The sequence below is a fragment of the Oncorhynchus kisutch genome, linkage group LG1 (genome assembly GCF_002021735.2).
Source record: "Oncorhynchus kisutch isolate 150728-3 linkage group LG1, Okis_V2, whole genome shotgun sequence".
In the NCBI taxonomy this organism is placed as follows: domain Eukaryota; kingdom Metazoa; phylum Chordata; class Actinopteri; order Salmoniformes; family Salmonidae; genus Oncorhynchus; species Oncorhynchus kisutch.
Window position 1 is genome coordinate 75,078,933 of NC_034174.2, and position 24,439 is coordinate 75,103,371.

Sequence of the window (24,439 nt, forward strand, 5' to 3'; positions counted from 1 at the left end):
GTGTCCCAAATGGCAATCTATTCCGTATATAGTGCACTAGGTTTGACCAGGCCAGGGCTTTAGGGAATAGGGAATAGGGTGCTATAAACCCTGGTAATCATTTCCATTGACTGCCATTGAGTTCAGGCACCACCTGGTGGAATTCTGGTGCCACTGCAGCGTTTTTATGAGATGGATGACTATGGCCGAAATTACACCACATTTGTTTTTGCTTTTAACCCTTCCCTTATGTCCTGGTTCAATTTGAATTATAAATCACTCAAATACTATTTTACGTCATTTTTCCATCATGACCCTTCATCTACTTTCCTAAGGTTGTGTCTCAAACGTGTAAAACACGTAACAACAACAACAAAAATTTGACCCGGTACCGGAATAGTGACATCCATGATGTTCTTGGTCAATTTGACCAGCAATTTTACCTTGACCTTGGGTCTATTTAACTTTTTAACAGGTTGTCCTAGAAACAAGCTGAGGCAGAGCAACACTGATCTTAAGTCAATTTGAAGTACATTTGACCTTTGACCTTGGTGCTAGAGACAAGTGGTATTCTGTGCATTAAAGATCTATCCATGACGATCATAAAGGATCTAGGTATGATTTCCTTGTGATGTCCAGAGGCCGTGAGATAGTGATCTGAAGTTTGGCAAAAATTAGCTAAGAATTTCATAAATGTCCTAATTCCATTTATTCACGACTTTGGTGCAGTAATCAAACATTTGGCTCCCAATTTTGAACAGTTGATCCATCAACTCATATGAAACATTCTCAGCTACTGGAGAAAAAGCATTTGTAAGGTTAAAATCCTATTGATGATCTAGATGACTTTTTATTTATTTATTTATGATTTAGATTACTTTTATTGTAAAGGTGTAGGTTGAACCAAACATAATGATTAAATACCTAATATTATGTACATCTGGTTTCTGTGTCTCAGACAGATGTGGAACCTTGCAGTGATGGGTGTGTGTGTGTGTGTGTTAAAATGGTTTAAAACCACTCTGTGTGTTTGGCCTGGCTAACACTCCTTCTTCACAAAGTAAGAAGCATATCAATTTTACATTATTGCTGGGGACAGGACGTTCCCTTCAGAATGTAGGCCCTACCCTTATTGGATCAAACATATATTGGGTCTATTTTTTGTCTTTCTTTCTCCCTCCCTTTTCTCTCTAAAGAATTGACACAAGAATCTGGGTCGTCAATGGGATCTGAAGCTACAAGGATAAAATACAACTTTAATGCGACTTTGACATGCAGCATATTGAGGCAAAGCCATAACAACAGGAAGAGAAGGCTACGGCCCATTTAACTGGCATCAATGTACAAATGCGTTCTTACACAGCAATGACATACTGCACTGACAACGAAGCTGTCGTTTAGAAATGACAATAAAATACAATACAATACCATAGAAGAATGCTGTAACTGACTGCTGGTAAGGAGCACAGAAATCCAGACCCTTTTGAAATGACAATAAAGACAATAGAATATTATGCTGTTACTGATCGCTGGTATTTTTCCTTCTTGTCTACGGATGAAGAAGAAGAGAAAAACTTGAATAACTAAAATAAACAAACTGGCAAACAAACAGAAATAAAACAAACTCTTGTTTATATTTCCCTGTTTTCGTTCGGAGTTAAATAATAACACTGAGGAAGATAAGAGTCTCTGATTTAAATAGTTAAAAAACCTGTTTCCGTTTTTTTTCTTGTTGGATTACTTCTAATGGGCCTGGAAGGTTCCCATTCGCTTCATGTGGCTTCAATCCCCCTTTTTCCCCAGCTGTACATATTTCCTATCCTCCACCCCATCCCTCTCTCCTCTCTTCCCCGTGTCCAGTCACCGCAGTACAGCCTCTGGCTTCGGCCTCCCTCCTTTTTTTCTTCCTTCCGTCCTCTTCTCTCCATTCATCCCTCTCTTCATCTCTCCTCCTCAATCCTTTCGCCAGCGGTTCTTGGGTTTTGTCTCAGGAAGTGGGGGTGGAGCGGCTGGGGCGGCCTTGGCTGGGGGTGGACTGTCTTTCTTTCCCAGGCTAATCAGTAGGGAAGGGAGCTCCACAGTGATAGCTTTCTCTATCTTGTCAATCAGACAGCCTGTCGACCAGGAACAGAGGGAGGACAGCTGCTTAAAGCCTGATGGAGGGTTGATGCCAAAGAAGTCCTGGTAGGCCTCTTTGTCTGGCAGGTCGAACTTGCTCACCTGTAGAAAGGGAGAACACACAAGTTCTATACATGCTATACACACAATATATATATATGGTAGTTATACACACATTATATACACACATTATATATATATGGTAGTTATACACACATTATATACATGTTATACACACAATATATATATATGGTAGTTATACACACACATTATATACACACACACACACACACATTATAGACATGTTATACACACATTATATACACACACACACATTATAGACATGTTATACACACATTATATATATATGGTAGTTATACACACATTATATACACACACACACACACAATATATATATATATGGTAGTTATACACACATTATATACACACAATATATATATATGGTAGTTATACACACATTATATACACACAATATATATATATGGTAGTTATACACACATTATATACACACAATATATATATATATATGGTAGTTATACACACATTATATACACACAATATATATATATGGTAGTTATACACACATTATATACACACAATATATATATGGTAGTTATACACACATTATATACACACACACACACACACACACATTAAAGACATGTTATATGCACATTACTCACACACATTTAATACACACATTATATACACATTGTGCACATTACATACACATTATACACACACTTCGCACACCTTAAACACACGTTATATACATATTCCATACACACATTACACACACAATCCATGACACCTACACCCCCTCCCTACACACACTCTCTCACTTACATTGGTCTTGGCCAGGATGGACTTGAAGATGTAGAACTTGTCAGGGTCTGAGACGATGTCCCTGAACACCTCGTCGGGGTCGCTGAACCAGCCCAGCTTCTCGTGGTATGTATGGAGGTAGCGATCTACCAGCAGGGCGTGGATCCTGACCCGGATGGCGTGCTGGCGGATGAAGGCTATCTTGTTCTCCAGCTGGTTCTCAATGACCTGAAGATAGAAGAACAAGGAGATTATTGTCAACAGCAGAGGTGAATAAAGATGGCGTCCCCCATGCACTTATCACAAATGCCTCGTTTTGCTAAGTTCGCCGAATTGTACATCACTCTCCATGACTCTTTTGTTTGCATGGTCATTAGCACAGTATACATGATTCCAATTTTAGCTTGAAGACGCCCGGGACTTTGAAAAACCAAAAAAAAAGTAGATTGTGCTGATTTACTGGCACATTGAACCATATACGCGTCATAGTTTCATAACTCAGTGGATAGTGCTAAACAATGACATCACATCTGAATTCTGACATCTTTATGCACGTTCACCATTGTCACAGATTTTAGGTGCTTTTCTCAAGTGCACAACGGCAGGAGATGGTAGCTTCTCGAGCAGCAAGGTCTCCTCCCATATGAAAAGCCATGGGCTGGTGTGTGCGTGTAATGTGTTTGTGTGTATTCTGTAATGTCTGTAGGTGGTTGAGCTTCACCTGGTTGAGGTCTTCGAGCAGTGAGATCTCCTCCCGTATGAAGAGCTCTCGGCTGGTGTCGGCTGCGTATTCTGTGGGCCAGAAGGAGCTGACGTAGACCCGGGGAGGCTCTGTGGCGTTGATGAGAGGAGCCATGGACCAAAACAGGGCGCCGTAGACACGCATCAGGTCCTGGGAGGACAGGCTGTCTGCCTTGTTCAGGATGATGCGGATCTGGGACTCTCGGCCCTAGAATGAATGAATTCATGGATGGATCAATGAATGAATGAAGAAAACAGAGTTTAGAAAGGTTATTAAGTGTTATTAAAGTGCTAGGCCAAGACTGACTGTATATTGGGCAATCGAAGGCACTTTGCTTTGCAGCATAGACATATAATTACTAGAATGAGAAAGGAATCTACTCTTTTGTAATTTCAGTTGAGTTGACTTTTGATAAAGCAAAAATGTTCATGCTGAACTTACTACTTTTGCTTCCTGCTTTACTCCTATTGGTACACTCAATATGGCTGCCGGTCCACCCAACACTTCCGTTCTAGTAATTCAATTTCTATGCTTTACACTTCTTTACCTTCATCTGTTTGAACAGTGTCGCCAGCTCCCCGCCCACATCCAACTTGGTGGGGTCAAACATCAGGAAGATGAGGTCAGCACGGTCAATGAACCACTGACACACCTCGCTATAGGGGTAGCCTGGATGGGGAAGGACGACCAATCAGAGGCTGTTTTACTCAAAGGTGTGGTAGTATACAGTGAGTTAAGTCTTTTCAGCATTCCATTTCTGTGAATTTGTAGGTGTGTGTGTTGCATGCAGTGTGTTACCATTCGGTGTGCATGAGTGTGACTGTTAATGAATCTCTGTCTGTTCTCCCACCTCTCTCCTGCTGCTTGTGATTGTCACTTCACAGCATGTAACAAATATCTAAAGAGTGTACTTGATCTAATACACATGGCTGTATATGAGAGGTTAGTGTGTGTGTGTTCTACTCCCCACCTCTCTCCTGCTGCTTGCGGTTCTCAATAATCCCAGGCGTGTCCACCAGGGTGACTCTCTCCAGCAGTTTATGGGGCATCTCAATCCCCACCAGCCTCTCCAGGAACCCCTGGCCAAACTTCTCCAGAGGGGAGAAGGACCTGGAGCTGTCGGCTGCCATCACGATGCCCTCCACCGAGCGGAACTTGTCACCGTGCATCACCACTGTGTACTCAGATGTAGTGGGCTCAGCACCTGGGAGAGAGTGGGAGCGAGGAAGAGGGGGAGAGGTGGGAGGGAGGAAGAGAGGAAGAGGGGGGAGATAAGGAGGAAGAGAGGGTGGTTAGAATGTGTAAGAGAGAGATTAATATTTTTATTTTTTTATTTCACCTTTATTTAACCAGGTAGGCTAGTTGAGAACAAGTTCTCATTTGCAACTGCGACCTGGCCAAGATAAAGCATAGCAGTGTGAGCATACAACAAAGAGTTACACATGGAGTAAACAATTAACAAGTCAATAACACAGTAGAAAACAAAGGGGGGGTCTATATACAATGTGTGCAAAAGGCATGAGGAGGTAGGCAAATAATTACAATTTTGCAGATTAACACTGGAGTGATAAAAGATCAGATGGTCATGTACAGGTAGAGATATTGGTGTGCAGAAGAGCAGAAAAGTAAATAAATAAAAACAGTATGGGGATGAGGTAGGTGAAAAGGGTGGGCTATTTACCAATAGTCTATGTACAGCTGCAGCGATCGGTTAGCTGCTCAGATAGCTGATGTTTGAAGTTGGTGAGGGAGATGAAAGTCTCCAACTTCAGCGATTTTTGCAATTCGTTCCAGTCACAGGCAGCAGAGTACTGGAACGAAAGGCGGCCAAATGAGGTGTTGGCTTTAGGGATGATCAGTGAGATACACCTGCTGGAGCGCGTGCTACGGATGGGTGTTGCCATCGTGACCAGTGAGCTGAGATAAGGCGGAGCTTTACCTAGCATAGACTTGTAGATGACCTGGAGCCAGTGGGTCTGGCGACGAATATGTAGCGAGGGCCAGCCGACTAGAGCATACAAGTCGCAGTGGTGGGTGGTATAAGGTGCTTTAGTGACAAAACGGATGGCACTGTGATAGACTGCATCCAGTTTGCTGAGTAGAGTGTTGGAAGCCATTTTGTAGATGACATCGCCGAAGTCGAGGATCGGTAGGATAGTCAGTTTTACTAGGGTAAGCTTGGCGGCTTGAGTGAAGGAGGCTTTGTTGCGGAATAGAAAGCCGACTCTTGATTTGATTTTCGATTGGAGATGTTTGATATGAGTCTGGAAGGAGAGTTTGCAGTCTAGCCAGACACCTAGGTACTTATAGACGTCCACATATTCTAGGTCGGAACCATCCAGGGTGGTGATGCTAGTCGGGCATGCAGGTGCAGGCAGCGACCGGTTGAAAAGCATGCATTTGGTTTTACTAGCGTTTAAGAGCAGTTGGAGGCCACGGAAGGAGTGTTGTATGGCATTGAAGCTTGTTTGGAGGTTAGATAGCACAGTGTCCAAAGACGGGCCGAAAGTATATAGAATGGTGTCGTCTGGCAAGAGCACCATCATTGATATACACAGAGAAAAGAGTCGGCCTGAGAATTGAACCCTGTGGCACCCCCATAGAGACTGCCAGAGGACCGGACAGCATGCCCTCCGATTTGACACACTGAACTCTGTCTGCAAAGTAATTGGTGAACCAGGCAAGGCAGTCATCCGAAAAACCGAGGCTACTGAGTCTGCCGATAAGAATATGGTGATTGACAGAGTCGAAAGCCTTGGCAAGGTCGATGAAGACGGCTGCACAGTACTGTCTTTTATCGATGGCGGTTATGATGTCGTTTAGTACCTTGAGTGTGGCTGAGGTGCACCCATGACCGGCTCGGAAACCAGATTGCACAGCGGAGAAGGTACGGTGGGATTCGAGATGGTCAGTGACCTGTTTGTTGACTTGGCTTTCGAAGACCTTAGATAGGCAGGGCAGGATGGATATAGGTCTGTAACAGTTTGGGTCCAGGGTGTCTCCCCCTTTGAAGAGGGGGATGACAGCGGCAGCTTTCCAATCCTTGGGGATCTCAGACGAGATGAAAGAGAGGTTGAACAGGCTGGTAATAGGGGTTGCGACAATGGTGGCAGATAGTTTCAGAAATAGAGGGCAGCTATCCAAATAGTTTACTCAGAAAAGGAAGCAGTTGCATTGAGGCATGTTTGTATTCCGGAGAGAAGTGGACTGGGAAGGGTGCAATAGATGACAGATCAGTAGTAGATAGACAAGATGTGGAATAGAGTGAATGATAAAGTGGAAAACCTTGTCTGCGGTGTAGACTGGTAAGGGGTGCAGACTGGTAAGGGGTGCAGACTGGTAAGGGGTGCAGACTGGTAAGGGGTGTAGACTGGTAAGGGGTGCCATGAGGGCTTTAGAAATACATTTGATTGATTGACTGATTATCAGAGTAGAGTGTTGGTCAGGAGTTCGTCTGGTGAAACTCCAGGCCCAAGCTATGTGACAGATGCTCTTACCTGTGTAAAGTTGTTGTGGGGTACCGTGCACGCCCAGCAGGTAGTTGATCATGGAGGATTTGCCTACAGACCAGGGTCCCAGGAACAGTACCATGGGCTTGGAGGTGATCTCTCCATCTAGAGAGAGAGAGAGAGAGATAGTGAGAGAGAGAAAGAGAGAGAGAGATAGTGAGAGAGAGAGAGAAAGAGAGAGAGAGAGAGATAGAGAGAAAGAGAGAGAAAGAGAGAGAGAGATAGCGAGAGAGAGATAGCGAGAGAGAGAAAGCGAGAGAGAGAGAAGGGGGGTCACTTTGTAGACTTTGTCAATGGTACACTTTGTCCCACAAGGGGGCGTTCATTGCATACATCATGGTACTATGGATTGAGCCCTCAAGCTCTAACAAGCCTGGGTTAAGTGAGGCCTGGTCACCCACACAAAGCTGTATATATATGCTGAGGCATACAAAGCCACTTTCTGGAAAGCTCCTGTGTACACTCGATTACTGGCAGGTGTATATGCAGTTAATTCGTTGATTTTCCAGTTTCTTCAGGCAAAGGCACCCTGAGAATTTAGACTAAGCTGGCACACAACTGTGTATAGTATTGCCCATTTGCCTTGGGAACCCCATTGCTAATGACAATGTCTACAAGGACTGTTGGTAACTAGACTTATGCTTGTCTGTTTTTTCAGGGGAAATATAGCATTTTGTTGTTCTTTGTGTAACAGGTTGGTAATGAACAGAAGTTTAATAGCTAATGGCTAAAGGCTAATATGCTAATACTAATAAACAAATCTAAACAATGCTAACCAGGCTAAAGGCTAATACGCTAAGACAACAGGTCAGTATAAAACCGATTAAAAATGCTAATAGCTAATGGCTCAAGGCTAATGCTAAGTGGTTGGACAGGCTACCTGTGACCTCGTGAGCTCTGAGCTCATTGTACTTGTAGGCCGTCTCCATGGGCTTGATGGCTGAGTGGTAGATGTGCTGCAGCTTCTTCATAGCAGCTGGAGAGGAGAGAGTGATGACGAGGGGAGAGAGGAAGAGAAGAAAGAGGGATGAGAGGATTGAGGGGGAGAGAGGAGGAGAGGAGAGGATGAGGGGGAGAGAAGAGAAGAGGAGAAGAGGACAGAGGGAGATAGAAGAGAAGAGGGATGAAGAGAAGATGATAGAGGTGGAGAGAGGCAGAAGTAGCAGATGAAGAGAGCAGGGTGGGAGAGAAGAGAGGAGACAATACATTTTGCATGGTCATGGTAGTCATTGTATTGTAATGGATGCACCATGAATGAACTAACCTGACTCATTGTCATGGTAGTCATGGTAATATAATGGAAGGCACCATGAATTAACTAACCTGACTCATGGTCATGGTAGTCATGGTAATATAACGGAAGGCACCATGAATGAACTAACCTGACTCATGATCATGGTAGTCATGGTAATATAATGGAAGGCACACACACGCACACACACAGCCATGCACACACACTCACACACACACTAACATCCATTCCACACCTTGAAACAATTTCCACAGTAATTTTAGCAGAAAAGGCACAGTAGATTTCTCAATCCCTCCTGTTCACATATAAACACAGAGTTTTTCCTGGTCAGCTCATGTGGTCCCCCAAAAAATCTGGGTATTTTTCACAATGAATCTTTTATAGATTCCTTGCATCCTCTCTTTGCCTGCTTCTCAATACACAATGGAGAAGAAAGTCTAAGGTCCCTCCCCTTGGACCTTCTCCTCCAATACGAGTGAGGAGGTGGTGAGATCAAAATGGAAGGAATTGAGGAATGATGAATTGAGAAAAACTCAGGGCCTTACTTGTAACTTGTTTGCTCCTTACCAGAGAACTCAGGCGAGGATTCGGCAGAAACCAATCGGAGCATCTCATCGATGTGGGAGCAGTCTCTGAGCTTTGCTGCCTCCTCACCCACTGCCGATTGGAGGAAAAGCCTGTCAGTCAACTCAATTATGAGGTCATCAGACCAAGGTTGAATCCAAACTTGACATATCCATATCCCTGACTCAGGAAGTAGAATTTCCCCTGCATTATCATGATGATGTACATTGAGTATACAAAACATTAGGAACACCTTCCTAATATTAAGTTGCACCCCCCATCCCCCTTTTGACCTCATCGAGCATGGACTCTACATGGTGTTGAAAGCATTCCACAGGGATGCTGGCCCATGTTGACTCCAATGCTTCCCACAGTTTTGTCACGTTGGCTGGATGTCCTTCGGGTGGTGGACCATTCTTGATACACACAGGAAACTGTTGAGTGTGAAAAACCCAGAATCGTTGTAGTTCTTGACTCAAACCTGTGCGCCTGACACCTACTACCATACCCCGTTCAAAGGCACTTAAATCTTTTGACGCACCCATAAACCATCTGAATGGCACACATACACAATCCATGTCTCAATTGTCTCAAGGCTTAAAAGTCCTCCTTTAACCTGTCTCCTCCCCTTCGTCTACACAGATTTAAGCGTATTTAAAAAGTGACATAAATGAGGGATCATAGCTTTCACCTGGTCAGTTATGTCATGGAAAGAGCAGGTGTTCTTAATGTTTTGTATACTCAGTGTATGCTTGTAATACGCAGTACAGTGTGCGTACATGCTTGTCTGTCATGTAGAATAGGGGAATCCTGTCAGCTCTATTCATTACATTTATATCTGCAACTTTACAGGAACAGATGTGATTGTCTGTCATCTAGGACTGGGAATCGTGTGAGCTCTATTCATTACATTTCTACCTAAACGTTTCTGAACATTCAGAAAGAAATGTAATGTTAGAACATATTTAACTGTCTGCCATGTAGAACTGGGAATCATGTGAGCTCTATTCATTACATTTCTATCTGAACATTTCACCTTTGATCTCCCCTGAACATGACACCAATTGACTTCCTGCCATGACAACAGAACACTGACTGACCACAGCATCTGTTGTGTGGCTCTGTAGCCATCCGTCCATGTTGTTATATCAGTGTCCATCTGCCCATCTATCTATCTCTTCCCTTCCTCCCTCTATGTCTGTCCTGTTTATTTCGGGCTCAGCTAGGGGTTATTCCTGATGCCACCTTTAGCCACACATATCAGGTTCTGGGGCATGGCACGGGCCAGGGAAAGAGGAAGGGATGGAGGGAGGGAGGAGAGGAGGGAGGAGAAAAGGAGGGAGGGAAAGTGGTTAGAGAGAGGAGAGAGAGAGAATGAGAGAGAGTTTAAAGATAATGTAAGAGCCAGACCAGATCCTATGTCTTTTATAGCTGGTGTCAACACTACAGCACCAAATGGCAGAGAGGAGTCTCCTGATTACAGTAGCACTCGCTCATCATGGCTTTGAATACACTTGAGTTGACACTGTAAAGTTGACAGTTGGCTCCTAAGAGCCGACTGAAGTGTATTCAAAGCACTGTGAAGAAGAAAGTGGGGAGATATGACATAATCCTGTAACCCCATCTCTACAATATGTAACTTAAAAGTGCTCGCCAGAGGTACTTTTAGCCTGAGCAATCACATTTAGTATAGAAAGAATAAATATCGACACATTGATATAAACAAACAAGTTTGTTTCCAAATTGTTTGGACAATAACGTTTTTCTCGTTCAAATGATAAATTCTAATAACGCAGTACTCTATACCTTTTACTGGTGCTTCTGCCTTTGCTGGTGCATCCTCCACTGTCACATCCTCAACAGGCGCCTCCTCAACAACAGTCGCCTCCTCCTTAACAACAACAGGAGCCTCCTCTTCCACCACCGCTTCCTCCTCAAAAACATGTACCTCCTCCAAAACAGCTGCCACCTCCTCCACCAGCTCGTCCTCCTTCACTGCCTCCACAACCACCTCACCTGCTTCTACAGGTTCTGGAGCGGCTTCCGCAGGTTCCGGAGTGGGTTCCGGAGCAGATTCCTCTACAACAGGCTCTGGTTCTGGAGCCACCTCCTTGACCACCGCCTCTGGCTCGGGTTCAACCACTTCAGGTTCCACCGCAGGTTCTGGCTCGGATTCAACCAGCTTGGGTTCCACCACAGGTTCAGCCACTAATACTACTTCTTCCTCTACTTCTTCCTCTACTGCCTCCTCTACTGAATCCTCTACTGAATCCTCTACTGCCTCCTCTACTGCCTCCTCTACTGCCCCCTCTACTGCCCCCTCTACTGCTTCCTCTACTGCCTCCTCCTCGGCAACCTCCTCAGTCGTTACCTCCTCAACAACAGGTTCCTCTACTGCAGGTTCTTCTATTGTTTCCTCTACTTCCTCTTCAACTACATCCACTTCCTCCTCCATGCCCACCGCTTCCTTAACTGCTTCCTCTTCCTCTACAACCTCTTCTTCCTCAGCTTCATGTTCTGCCTCAACCTCCTCTATAACCTCTTCTTCAGACGAGGGAGCTTCCTCCACTACTTCTTCTTCAGACGAGGCAGCTTCCTCCAGTTCTTCCTCCTCAGACGAGGCAGCTTCCTCCACCCTCTCCTCTGATGCTTGGACCTCCTCTGAAGTCTCTGCAGACTCCACAGATTCCTCCTCAGCTATCACCTCCTCAGATGCAGCCTCCTCGCTCGCCAACCTCTCCATGGGGACCTCCTCTGTGGAGGCTAGGTGTTCCTCTTCGCTAGCCAACCTCTCCATGGGGACCTCCTCTGTGGAGGCTAGGGGCTCCTCTTTGGACGGTGTAGCAAGGCTTCGAGGGGGGTTACAGGACTGACACACGGAGCCTGGGGCCGGGGTGTCGTTGGAGGAGATTTGTCCTCCATGGTCATCTGTGGAGTCACAGGAGAGGTCACAGGAGAGCGGCACGTGGAGATGCAGCTCATCGGGGCTGGAGGCCTCCACCACTAGGTCTGCAGAGACAGAGAGAGAGACAGGCGAGTCTGTTAATGATAAAGATGTCAGTATAAAGAGAGTGAAGGGTTTAGGTCTGGTAATCACTGAACGGCCATGTTAGAAAAGACAACAGCGAGCAAGATATAGGGGGTGGCAGGTATGCTAGTAGTTAGAGTGTTGGACTAGTAACTGAAAGGTTGCAACACCGAGCTGACAAAGTAAAAATCTGTCGTTCTGCCCCTGAACAAGGCAGTTAACCCACTGTTCCTAGGCCGTCATTGAAAATAAGAATGTGTTCTTAACTGACTTGCCTAGTTAAAAAAATAAAAAATAGGCGGCGAGCTACCAGATGATATAAAGTATTGAGCGTATCCACACATCATCATTTTGCATAAGGAATGGGCTCATTCAGTTCAGAGTTCAGAGTCTCCATTACTCAAATGACAGCAAAAATATACTCAAATGTTGACCTCAAATGTTTGAGATGCCACCAGAGTCCAGCGACTGAGGGACACATGTTTTGGTCATGCCAATATTTGAGGCCTCTGGGACCACATTTTTGAGGCATTCTCACATATGTGTAATACAACTGTTAGCCCCAACCCGGTCACTGAGGGAGAGGGAGGGAGGGAGGGAGGGAGGGGGGAGAGAGGGAGGGAGGGAGGGAGGGAGGGAGGGGGGGAGAGAGGGAGGGAGGGAGGGAGGGAGGGAGGGAGGGAGGGAGGGAGGGAGGGAGGGAGGGAGGGAGGGAGGGAGGGAGGGAGGGAGGGAGGGAGGGAGGGAGGGAGGGAGGGTGAGGGAGGGAGGGAGGGAGGGGGGAGAGAGGGAGGGAGGGAGGGGGGGAGAGAGAGAGGGAGGGAGGGAGGGAGGGAGGGAGGGAGGGAGGGAGGGAGGGAGGGAGGGAGGGAGGGAGGGAGGGAGGGAGGGAGGGAGGGAGGGAGGGAGGGAGGGAGGGAGGGAGGGATATTGTTATATCTGAAATCTATAAATAATGTTGTTTTTAAAGAAAGAGGAAAAAGGAAAAGACAACAGCCTCTCTGTTTCTGATCATGGTTTGATTTCTATAACTTTCTAAAAGTTCCAGTTCAATGAATACAATTGGAGACCTCTAACACTCCTGTATTGATTTGACACACAAGGAGCCACATTAAAGGATTTATAATCCTCATGATGATGTGGCAAGTTACAATTTGCTTTTTGAATGTCCGATATTTTGAACTTGATTTTGAACTTCATCAACAGTGGAATAATGAAGAAAATCCCCAAATATAGCTTTGTAGTGGACTACTCCTTTAATCTTCTTGTAAAGCACAGACGCATCCAAACATCTTACTGGATCAACTTACATGTACAGACATACAGACATTACAGATAAACCCAATTGCTCTCTTTATCCAAAATAGACCTTATTCATCACACTGGACACTTTCACAGCCGCTCTTTATTTTCCTGCATCAACGCCTGTCTGTCCAGAACAGACTTGGTGTGTGACTGTGTGTCCAGAACAGACTTGGTGTGTGACTGTGTGTCCAGAACAGACTTGGTGTGTGACTGTGTGTCCAGAACAGACTTGGTGTGTGACTGTGTGTCCAGAACAGACTTGGTGTGTGACTGTCTGTCCAGAACAGACTTGGTGTGTGACTGTCTGTCCAGAACAGACTTGGTGTGTGACTGTGTGTCCAGAACCGACTTGGTGTGTGACTGTGTGTCCAGAACAGACTTGGTGTGTGACTATGTGTCCAGAACAGACTTGGTGTCTGACTGTGTGTCCAGAACAGACTTGGTGTGTGACTGTGTGTCCAGAACAGACTTGGTGTGTGGCTGTCTGTCCAGAACAGACTTGGTGTGTGACTGTGTGTCCAGAACAGACTTGGTGTGTGACTGTCTGTCCAGAACAGACTTGGTGTGTGGCAGTGTGTAAAGCCAAGAGCAGAATGAATACTCAACAGCCTCTCAGATTGCTACACTCAGATTTCAGCTCCTTGAATGGAGATGCTTAGGCCTGCTTAGACTATTTGAGGGGAGCAGACCTGGGTAAAGACAACCCTGTAGAGACAGACTCCGACAACAAACCCTGTGTCAGGAAGTCATCTTATAACGTGTCAAAATGATGGGAACTCTGTTCCTACACATTCTCTCCCTATTGTACCCCTGTTTATATAGCATAACCTGGAGTAGCTTAGACTGCATGTTTGTAGACGGTGAAATCTGAGCTAGCGACAGTAATGTATATGTAGCCATGGATAGTAAGTAACCTCTGACACAGAATAATTAGGAGACCCGAGTTACAACCCCAGGTTGTTGCACATACACATGACAGTGTGTACTCACTAGGAATGTAATATTGGTGGGTTATAATGCTGACAATGACCAGAGGAGGTGATGAATGGGCATAGCTCACTCACTCACTCCCACACACACACACACACAGGAGGTGATGATCGACCGATCATGAGCAGTAAATTGTTTACTTGTGAATCAGAGCCAGAATAGGAAGCCCATAGAGAACACAGAGAGCACAGAGAGTCCCATGTGTGTACCATGGACGGTCATGGACAGTCACACGGGTGCTAAGCTTTCCGCCCTGACCCATTTGATCAATGCGTGTGTTGAGTCAGATGCGACTTATCTTGAGTCTGAGGCTCTTAGGTCAAAGGACTTGTGGTGCATTTTTCACATCCACATTTAACATTGACATTGGGCCGGTAGAAGACGCGAGCGTCATTATTCCTGTCTGAGTTGAGGATAGATCAAATCAATCATGTGCGTTGGTATGTGTATACATTAGCATACACAGTCACAAACCCCTATGCCACCATAGGTTAACCTATAGCTTAGCGATTAGTCAGTAGCTGCTAGCATTGGTCAACAAGATGTGCCACCTCTTCTCAGAAGAATAGAGAATCACACAGCACAGCTGAGAATCACACCTAAACACCTGAGTCATCATCACCATACAACTACATTAGCCTTTAGCTTAGCAATTAGCCGCTTGATGATAGCAATGGGCAATGTGCCATGTTAGCCGTTTGCTAGCAATTAGCCTGTTGGCGCTAGCTGTGAGCAATGCAGCTCTTCTCAGCCAACTCTTGTCAGCCATTGAAGGTGAGAATCACACTGCAGCTGTCCATGCCATGGATACAACCTGATCCATGCTGCTGCCTTGAAACATGAACCTGCAGACGTACACACAGAGGCCGTAAAACACCATCATTTGTCTCCCACTGTGCCTCACTACACATCCCACTACAGACCGTCCTAACAGGCCTGCTAAGACCTCACAGGTTGGTATTTAGCCAGTTGGGGACATGTGTGACGATGTATGTTCCTTTGTGGTCCTTTAGGTCCATGGCATCCCCACTTAACTGTTTAGGTAGTTTATGTAACATGGAAGGAGGGTGCCTCTGTATGTTTTGCCATGGCAACTGTAAATAAAGATATTTCGGAGCTCTATAGCTTCAGGCCTGGGTCTTCTAAAGGCCACAAGTCTGTATTAGCCCTGTGAGCTAAAGCCTAGGCATTAGCTAGGGGAGCTAACAAGAGTCTTCGGGTTCCAGGCATGGTTTTGTAACCTGACTGATATAGAGTCTTATAGGCCTTTTAGCTGAAGAAATTACCCCTCCGTTACAGTTTCCTGTTGACCTGAACTCATCTAGCTGCTGAAAGCAGACAGAGGATACCGTCCGTATTCTGAAGTAATGTTTTTTCAGTCCTTCTACTCGTGTAATTATTCGCGGCATGTGTTATCCTCGGACGTCCAGGCTTTGCTCACGTGGCCTGTGACAGATGCTAGGTATTCGTTACAAACCATCAGCACCTCATCCTCGGCGTCAGTCAGATAGCATTACTTCAAAAACGGGGATGTAAAAAGCCACCGTCTGTGTACCAAATGGCACCCTATTCCCTACATATGTGCCCTGGTCAAAAGTAGTGCACTAAATAGGGAATAGGATGCTCAGTCACACTCCGGCAAAGCCTGAAAGCACATGGATTTCCAGGGCTCTGATCACAGATCTCCCCGGACAAGGAGAGGGCATCACTGATCTATCCGATCGGTAAGCAGTGTCCTATTCGGCAAGAGTGTAGCGCAAGTAACATTAAAAAAGCATCTGCTAAGTTACACATTTATTTATGTATGTGTTCCTACAGCATATTTGTCCTGCAGCACCAGTCTGCCACAGACAGGGGGCGGTAATGGGTTATAAAAATAACCTGAGAGGTGTTTCTCTCTCACCCCTGGCATTCAATATAGCATTTGGCTCGCTGACCCCCGATCACAAACAGTCTCCCACCGACTTAAGTGTACCCTGGGTGTCCCTAATTAAATAAAACCAACAAGATGGTGTGTGTGTGTGTGTGTGTGTGTGTGTGAGAGAGAGAGAGAGAGAGAGAGAGAGAGAGAGAATATGTATGTGCTGAAGGTGGGTGGATGGGTAAAGGGTGTGTGTGTGTGTGTGTGTGTGTGTGTGTGTGTGTGTGTGTGTGTGTGTGTGTGTGTGTGTGTGTGTGTGTGTGTGTGTGTGTGTGTGTGTGTGTGTGAGAGAGAGAGAGAGACAGGAACTTGGAAGGCAATGTGATTGGAAATACAGAGGAGCCAAATGAAGTGCTCAGTGCCGCCCTGCCGGGTTGGATGGGATCCATGGACATAGTGCGACAGCGTCGTCAGTCGTCTGCACAGTTACATGAACGTGTGTACAGACGGCAAGAATTCTAATGGCGTAACGTTGTCAGGTTACCAGCATGGTAACAGGGTCACTCAGGGTCACTCATTAACAAGTGACAGATTGTTTGTTTATGTTGACTTCATATATATTTTTGAACTGCTTTGCCCTTTAAGGGCCACTATAATCATTTAATGAAGATTCTGTGGTAAGAAATGGAGCTAAGCAATAGAAATAGAAATAGTCGAGACAGTCATGACTTAAAACCGACCAAATATCAATCACAATGAGGAAAGGAAATAACAACATTTTGACTTATATCGAAATGTTGATCCCGTTGTCAGAAAAATAAAAATGTGTTTGTTGATACAGGCATTCCACAGGATCGTATTTGGTAGTTAGTAGCAGCCAAGTAGCTTATTGAATTAGAGTTAACATAGTTAGGGAGATGGAGGGATGGAAAGAGGGATGGAGGTGCAGGAGAATGAAGAGACTCCATATGGGAATGATCGCTGGGGTTTTTCCCCTAAGCTTAGATAATGATCACTATAAAAGTTCAACAGCAGTGAAAGAGAGAGCGAGAGAGAGAGAGAAAGGGGAGAGAGAGAGAGAAAGGGGGAGAGAGAGAGAGAAAGGGGGAGAGAGAGAGAAGGGGGAGAGAGAGAGAGAAAGGGGGGCTTGTCAAGATTGTTCTAGCAATCAAACAACTACAGCACGAATAGGCTGCTGCATTGAAATGCTGTTATTACACAGTTATGTAACACCGGACAGTGAACCTGGTCCTGGTGGGTCACCAGACTGCCCTGGCAGTGTGAGTACCCAGGCAGAATACATCAAAGTGAGGATGGAGTGGGACAGGTGCCTGGGGCATGGTGCCTGGGTCCTACTGGTCTCAATCAGGGATATGAATAGATCTACAATGAGTCAGATAGAATGGAAGGCAGGGAGGGATTATTCCACTGCTATATTCCACAGGAGTGACGTTGTCCTTCCCTGACGATTGTCACTGATTGTCACCGGCCTTGACGACAGCCTTATTGTACATAGGCACAGCAACGGGCAGGGTTTCCCAAACTGGGTCCTGGGGCCCCCCCTGGGGGCATGTTGTGGTTTCCCCCAGCACTACACTGCTGATTCAGATAACCAACTCATCATCAAGCCTTGATTATTGGAATCAGCTGTGTAGTGCTGGGGTAAAGAAACAAAACTTGTACCCAATGTGGGCCCCTGGACTGAGTTTGGAAAACCCTGTTCTAGGGGGCTGTAGCTCTATCACTATCATTATGGATTTCCATCGCGGCATCCATATAGGGACAGCCATTATCAGTGTGTACTGTCCAACAGACAGGCTGCTACTGAACACTGCTGTAGTCTGTCCTATAGCATCCACTTTGTCCCAGCATGTGTGTGTGGGGGCTTTCCCTAGCACTGGGGGCTTTCCCTACACGTGGACTACTGTCTAGCTATAGCTGCAGTTTATCTTGCTATGTAGACACAAATAGGTTTGCAGAACTACAGAGAAATGGCTTTTGCATTTAGAATATCAAATGAATGGACTACATTGTACATAGTCTTTGATCAAATCCCAAGGAACCCTAATTGCAGACTGTGTGGGTGCGCGTGTGTGTGTGTGTATGTGTGTGTGTCTGTGTCTGTGTCTGTGTCTGTGTCTGTGTCTGTGTCTGTGTCTGTGTGTGTGTGTGTGTGTGTGTGTGTGTGTGTGTGTGTGTGTGTGTGTGTGTGTGTGTGTGTGTGTGTGTGTGTGTGTGTGCGTGTGTGTGTGTGTCTGTGTGTGTGTGCCTGCGTACTGTGTATGTAGTAAGGGTGCAAACAGACCCACACTGGCAGTGGGTGTGCCTATAAGTCTCTGTGGTGTTTGTATGGTGACTGGTGACAGCAGCAGACTCACTAAGGCTCCAGCCACCTGACTAACTACAGAGGCCTGGAAGGTACAGGGATTAAATGACAGCAAGGACAGGCAAGGGTACCCCCCCCCCACCCCCCCCCCCCCACCCCCCCCCCACCCCACACACACACACACACACACTGGTGTCACTGCTCAGCAACACTGACATTTCCACCCACAGCCAACACACCCTTCTGATGTACTAGCATAGGTGTGGCACAGGAGGCTGCTCGGGGAGGACGGCTCATATCGGAATGGCATGGAACACCTGGAAACCATGTGTTTGATGTATTTGATACCATTCCACTTATTCTGCTCCAGTCATTACCAGGAGATGTGTGTGACAGAAGTACTGGACACATACTGTATTATATATCAGCATTATATGCACAAGCAGCATTCAACTTCTCACTTATCATTCATTCAGTCAGTCATTCATTCATTCAGCGCACACTGACAGAAATGTCATCCTCTGTCTCTTCCTCGTTCTTCCTCCATCCCTAAAGCATACATTACATACAGTGCCATCGGAAAATATTCAGACCCCTTGACTTTTTCCACATTTTGTTAGGTTACAGCCTTGTTCTATAATAGATTAAATATACAGTGGGGCAAAAAAGTGTAATTTTCATCGTAGGTACACTTCAACTATGACAGACAAAATGAGAAAAAAATCCAGGAAATCACTTTGTAGGATTTTTTATGAATTTATTTGCAAATTATGGTGGAAAATAAGTATTTGGTCACCTACAAACAAGCAAGATTTCTGGCTCTCACAGACCTGTAACTTCTTCTTTAAGAGGCTCCTCTGTCCTCCACTCATTACCTGTATTAATGGCACCTGTTTGAACTTGTTATCAGTATAAAAGACACCTGTCCACAACCTCAAACAGTCACACTCCAAACTCCACTATGGCCAAGACCAAAGAGCTGCCAAAGGACACCAGAAACCAAATTGTAGACCTGCACCAGGCTGGGAAGACTGAATCTGCAATAGGTAAGCAGCTTGGTTTGAAGAAATCAACTGTGGGAGCAATTATTAGGAAATGGAAGACATACAAGACCACTGATAATCTCCCTCGATCTGGGGCTCCACGCAAGATCTCACCCCGTGGGGTCAAAATGATCACAAGAACGGTGAGCAAACATCCCAGAACCACACGGGGGGACCTAGTGAATGACCTGCAGAGAGCTGGGACCAAAGTAACAAAGCCTACCATCAGTAACACACTATGCTGCCAGGGACTCAAATCCTGCAGTGCCAGACGTGTCCCCCTGCTTAAGCCAGTACATGTCCAGGCCCGTCTGAAGTTTGTTAGAGAGCATTTGGATGATCCAGAAGAAGATTGGGAGAATGTCATATGGTCAGATGAAACCAAAATAGAACTTTTTGGTAAAAACTCAACTCGTCGTGTTTAGAGGACAAAGAATGCTGAGTTGCATCCAAAAAACGCCATACCTACTGTGAAGCATAGGGGTGGAAACATCATGCTTTGGGGCTGTTTTTCTGCAAAGGGACCAGGACGACTGATCCGTGTAAAGGAAAGAATGAATGGGGCAATGTATCGTGAGATTTTGAGTGAAAACCTCCTTCCATCAGCAAGGGCATTGAAGATGAAACGTGGCTGGGTCTTTTAGCATGGCAATGATCCCAAACACACCGCCCGGGCAACGAAGGAGTGGCTTCGTAAGAAGCATTTCAAGGTCCTGGAGTGGCCTAGCCAGTCTCCAGATCTCAACCCCATAGAAAATCTTTGGAGGGAGTTGAAAGTCTGTGTTGCCCAGCAACAGCCCCAAAACATCACTGCTCTGGAGGAGATCTGCATGGAGGAATGGGCCAAAATACCAGCAACAGTGTGTGAAAACCTTGTGAAGACTTACAGAAAACATTTGACCTCTGTCATTGCCAACAAAGGGTATATAACAAAGTATTGAGATAAACTTTTGTTATTGACCAAATACTTATTTTCCACCATAATTTGCAAATAAATTCATTAAAAATCCTACAATGTGATTTTCTGGATTTTTTTTCTTCTCATTTTGTCTGTCATAGTTGAAGTGTACCTATGATGAAAATTACAGGCCTCTCTCATATTTTTAAGTGGGAGAACTTGCACAATTGGTGGCTGACTAAATACTTTTTTGCCCCACTGTATGTGTTTCTCATCAATCTACACACAATACCCCATAATGACAAAGCAAAAACAGGTTTTTAGACATTTTGCTAAATAATTAAAATAAAAACCGTAAATATCACATTTACAGTGCCTTGCGAAAGTATTCGGCCCCCTTGAACTTTGCGACCTTTTGCCACATTTCAGGCTTCAAACATAAATATATAAAACTGTATTTTTTTGTGAAGAATCAACAACAAGTGGGACACAATCATGAAGTGGAACGACATTTATTGGATATTTCAAACTTTTTTAACAAATCAAAAACAGAAAGATTGGGCGTGCAAAATTATTCAGCCCCTTTACTTTCAGTGCAGCAAACTCTCTCCAGAAGTTCAGTGAGGATCTCTGAATGATCCAATGTTGACCGAAATGACTAATGATGATAAATACAATCCACCTGTGTGTAATCAAGTCTCAGTATAAATGCACCTGCACTGTGATAGTCTCAGAGGTCCGTTAAAAGTGCAGAGAGCATCATGAAGAACAAGGAACACACCAGGCAGGTCCGAGATACTGTTGTGAAGAAGTTTAAGCCGGATTTGGATACAAAAAGATTTCCCAAGCTTTAAACATCCCAAGGAGCACTGTGCAAGCGATAATATTGAAATGGAAGGAGTATCAGACCACTGCAAATCTACCAAGACCTGGCCGTCCCTCTAAACTTTCAGCTCATACAAGGAGAAGACTGATCAGAGATGCAGCCAAGAGGCCCATGATCACTCTGGATGAACTGCAGAGATCTACAGCTGAGGTGGGAGACTCTGTCCATAGGACAACAATCAGTCGTATATTGCACAAATCTGGCCTTTATGGAAGAGTGGCAAGAAGAAAGCCATTTCTTAAAGATATCCATAAAAAGTGTCGTTTAAAGTTTGCCACAAGCCACCTGGGAGACACACCAAACATGTGGAAGAAGGTGCTCTGGTCAGATGAAACCAAAATTGAACTTTTTGGCAACAATGCAAAACGTTATGTTTGGCGTAAAAGCAACACAGCTGAACACACCATCCCCACTGTCAAACATGGTGGTGGCAGCATCATGGTTTGGGCCTGCTTTTCTTCAGCAGGGACAGGGAAGATGGTTAAAATTGATGGGAAGATGGATGGAGCCAAATACAGGACCATTCTGGAAGAAAACCTGATGGAGTCTGCAAAAGACCTGAGACTGGGACGGAGATTTGTCTTCCAACAAGACAATGATCCAAAACATAAAGCAAAATCTACAATGGAATGGTTCAAAAATAAACATATCCAGGTGTTAGAATGGCCAAGTCAAAGTCCAGACCTGAATCCAATCGAGAATCTGTGGAAAGAACTGAAAACTGCTGTTCACAAATGCTCTCCATCCAACCTCACTGAGCTCGAGCTGTTTTGCAAGGAGGAATGGGAAAAAATGTCAGTCTCTCGATGTGCAAAACTGATAGAGACATACCCCAAGCGACTTACAGCTGTAATCGCAGCAAAAGGTGGCGCTACAAAGTCTTAACTTAAGGGGGCTGAATTTTTTTGCACGCCCAATTTTTCAGTTTTTGATTTGTTAAAAAGGTTTGAAATATCCAATAAACGTCGTTCCACTTCATGATTGTGTCCCACTTGTTGTTGATTCTTCACAAAAAAATACAGTTTTATATCTTTATGTTTGAAGCCTGAAATGTGGCAAAAGGTCGCAAAGTTCAAGGGGGCCGAATACTTTCGCAAGGCACTGTACATAAGTATTCAGACCTTTTACTCAGTACTTTGTTGAAGCACCTTTGACAGCGATTACAGCCTTGAGTCTTCTTGGGCATGATGCTACAAGCTTGTCACACCTGTATTTGGGGAGTGTCTCCCATTCTCCTCTGCAGATCCTCTCAAGCTCTGTCAGGTTGGATTGGGAGCGTCGCTGCACAGCCATTTTCAGGTCTCTCCAAAGATGTTAGATCGGGTTCAAGTCTGGGCTCTGGCTGGGCCACTCAAGAACATTCAGAGACTTGTCCCAAAGCTACTCCTGCATTGTCTTGGCCTGTGTGCTTAGGATCATTGTCCTGTTGGAAGGTGAACCTTCACCCCAGTCTGAGGTCCTGAGTGCTCTGGAGCAGGCTTTCATCAAGGATCTCTTTGTACTTTGCACAATTCATCTTTGCCTCGATCCTGACTAGTCTCCAGGTCCCTGCCAAAACAAACATCCCCACAGCATGAGGCTGCCACCACCTCCATAGGGATGGTGCCAGGTTTCCTCCAGACGTGACTCTTGGCATTCAGGCCAAAGAGTTCAATCTTGGTTTCATCAGACCAGAGAATCTTGGTTCTCATAGTCGGAGAGTCTTTACGTGCCCTTTGGCAAACTCCAAGCTGGCTGTCATGTGCCTTTTACTAAGGAGTGGCTTCCATCTGGCCACTCGACCATAAAGGCCTGATTGGTGGAGTGCTGTGAAGATGGTTGTCCTTCTGGATGGTTCTCCCATCTCCACAGAGGAACTCTGGAGCTCTCTGTCAGAGTGACCTTTGGGTTCTTGGTCACCTCCCTGACCAAGACCCTTCTCCCCCGATTGCACAGTTTGGCTGGGCGGCCAGCTCTAGGAAGAGTCTTGGTGGTTCCAAACTTCTTCCATTGAATAAGTACCCTTCCCCAGATCTGTGCCTCGACACAATCTTGTCTCTGAGATCTATGGACAATTCCATTAACCTCAGTGCTTGGTTTTTGCTCTGACATGCACTGTCAACTGTGGGACCTTATATAGACAGGTGTGTGCCTTTCCAAATCATGTCCAATCAATTGAATTTACCACAGGTGGACTCCAATCAAGTTGTAGACACATCTCAAGGATGATCAATGGAATCAGGATACACCTGAGCTCAATTTCGAGTCTCAAAACAAATGGTCTGAACACTTATGTAAATAAGGTTTTTCATACATTCGCACAAAAACAATGTTACCTATTATCGCTTTGTCGTTATGGAGTATTGTGTGTAGATTGCTGAGCATTTTTTGTAAATGTACTGTATTCCATTTTATAATTAGGCTGTAACGTATCAAAATGGGGAAAAAGTCAAGGGGTCTGAATACTTTCCGACCTGCAGCCTCTATGACACCGTGTCAGGACAAAGTTGTATTGCTACATCTCCATGACCCGGTTCTCATGATCAGCCTTTCATACCCTTTTATCACAAACCCTCGTATATGGTCTGCACTGCAGCCATTGCTATTTCCATTCATGCAAAGAATCTGACTTTCATATGTCCCCCTTGCCCTCTTTCTGAGCAGAGGAACATGCCCATCTACAGTAATAAAAACTTCACGGACTAATTTGTTTTCTTCTTCTAATCTTATTGTATGTAATCTTACCTGCAGCGACCAGGACAAGCAGGGAGAGCAAGCAGGACACAGAGACCTGTAGAGGCTTCATTTTGGCTGCCAGGGGCCTCCCCCTTCTACCAGCAGTTATATATACCCCTCTGGAGAAAGGTCAAAGGGCGTGCCAAGGAAGGAGGGGCCTGGTAATGTCACAGGCAGCAACTACACCCACATCAGCCATTCCGTGTCTAAGTAGAGAGGCCTGGGTGGCTGGCTGGCTGGCTAATGGGTAACATAATGTCACACAGCAGCAACTGCATCCACGCCTGCCATTTTGTGTCAAAGCAGTTGCCCTGGTTCTATAAGGGGAGAGAACAGACAGGGAAAGATGTCAGGAAGTTTCACTGTTCGTATTGGGA

General features: G+C 45.3%; 1 protein-coding gene across 2 annotated transcripts; it reads right to left on the reverse strand.

The window, feature by feature from the left end:
- Positions 1–1,198: 1,198 nt before the first annotated feature.
- Positions 1,199–24,161, reverse strand: LOC109880860 (sarcalumenin). 2 transcript variants are annotated; one of them, XM_031833274.1, is made up of 10 exons: positions 24,072–24,161; positions 11,027–12,019; positions 9,014–9,103; positions 8,075–8,170; positions 7,183–7,299; positions 4,656–4,889; positions 4,233–4,354; positions 3,665–3,892; positions 2,965–3,171; positions 1,199–2,199 (listed from the first exon to the last, which is right to left on the reverse strand). In XM_031833274.1, exons 1-10 carry the CDS (start codon positions 24,130–24,132, stop codon positions 1,933–1,935), a joined length of 2,415 nt encoding a protein of 804 aa, XP_031689134.1. In that variant the 5' UTR covers positions 24,133–24,161; the 3' UTR covers positions 1,199–1,932. The 2 variants fall into 2 exon arrangements, with proteins under 2 accessions (XP_031689134.1, XP_031689128.1); XM_031833268.1 differs by having other exon boundaries at positions 10,817–12,019.
- Between the last annotated feature and the right edge of the window lie 278 nt (positions 24,162–24,439).

What these genes read in the sequence shown, in the direction of transcription:
- LOC109880860 (XM_031833268.1), bottom strand. Translation starts at nt 24,132, where the DNA reads ATGAAGCCTCTACAGGTCTCTGTGTCCTGCTTGCTCTCCCTGCTTGTC. An exon ending in GGCAGAAGCACCAGTAAAAG is followed by an intron (nt 9,104 to 10,816) that starts GTATAGAGTACT and finishes TCCAATCGGCAG; the next exon opens with TGGGTGAGGAGGCAGCAAAG. An exon ending in CAGAGCTCACGAGGTCACAG is followed by an intron (nt 7,300 to 8,074) that starts GTAGCCTGTCCA and finishes CTCTCTCTCTAG; the next exon opens with ATGGAGAGATCACCTCCAAG.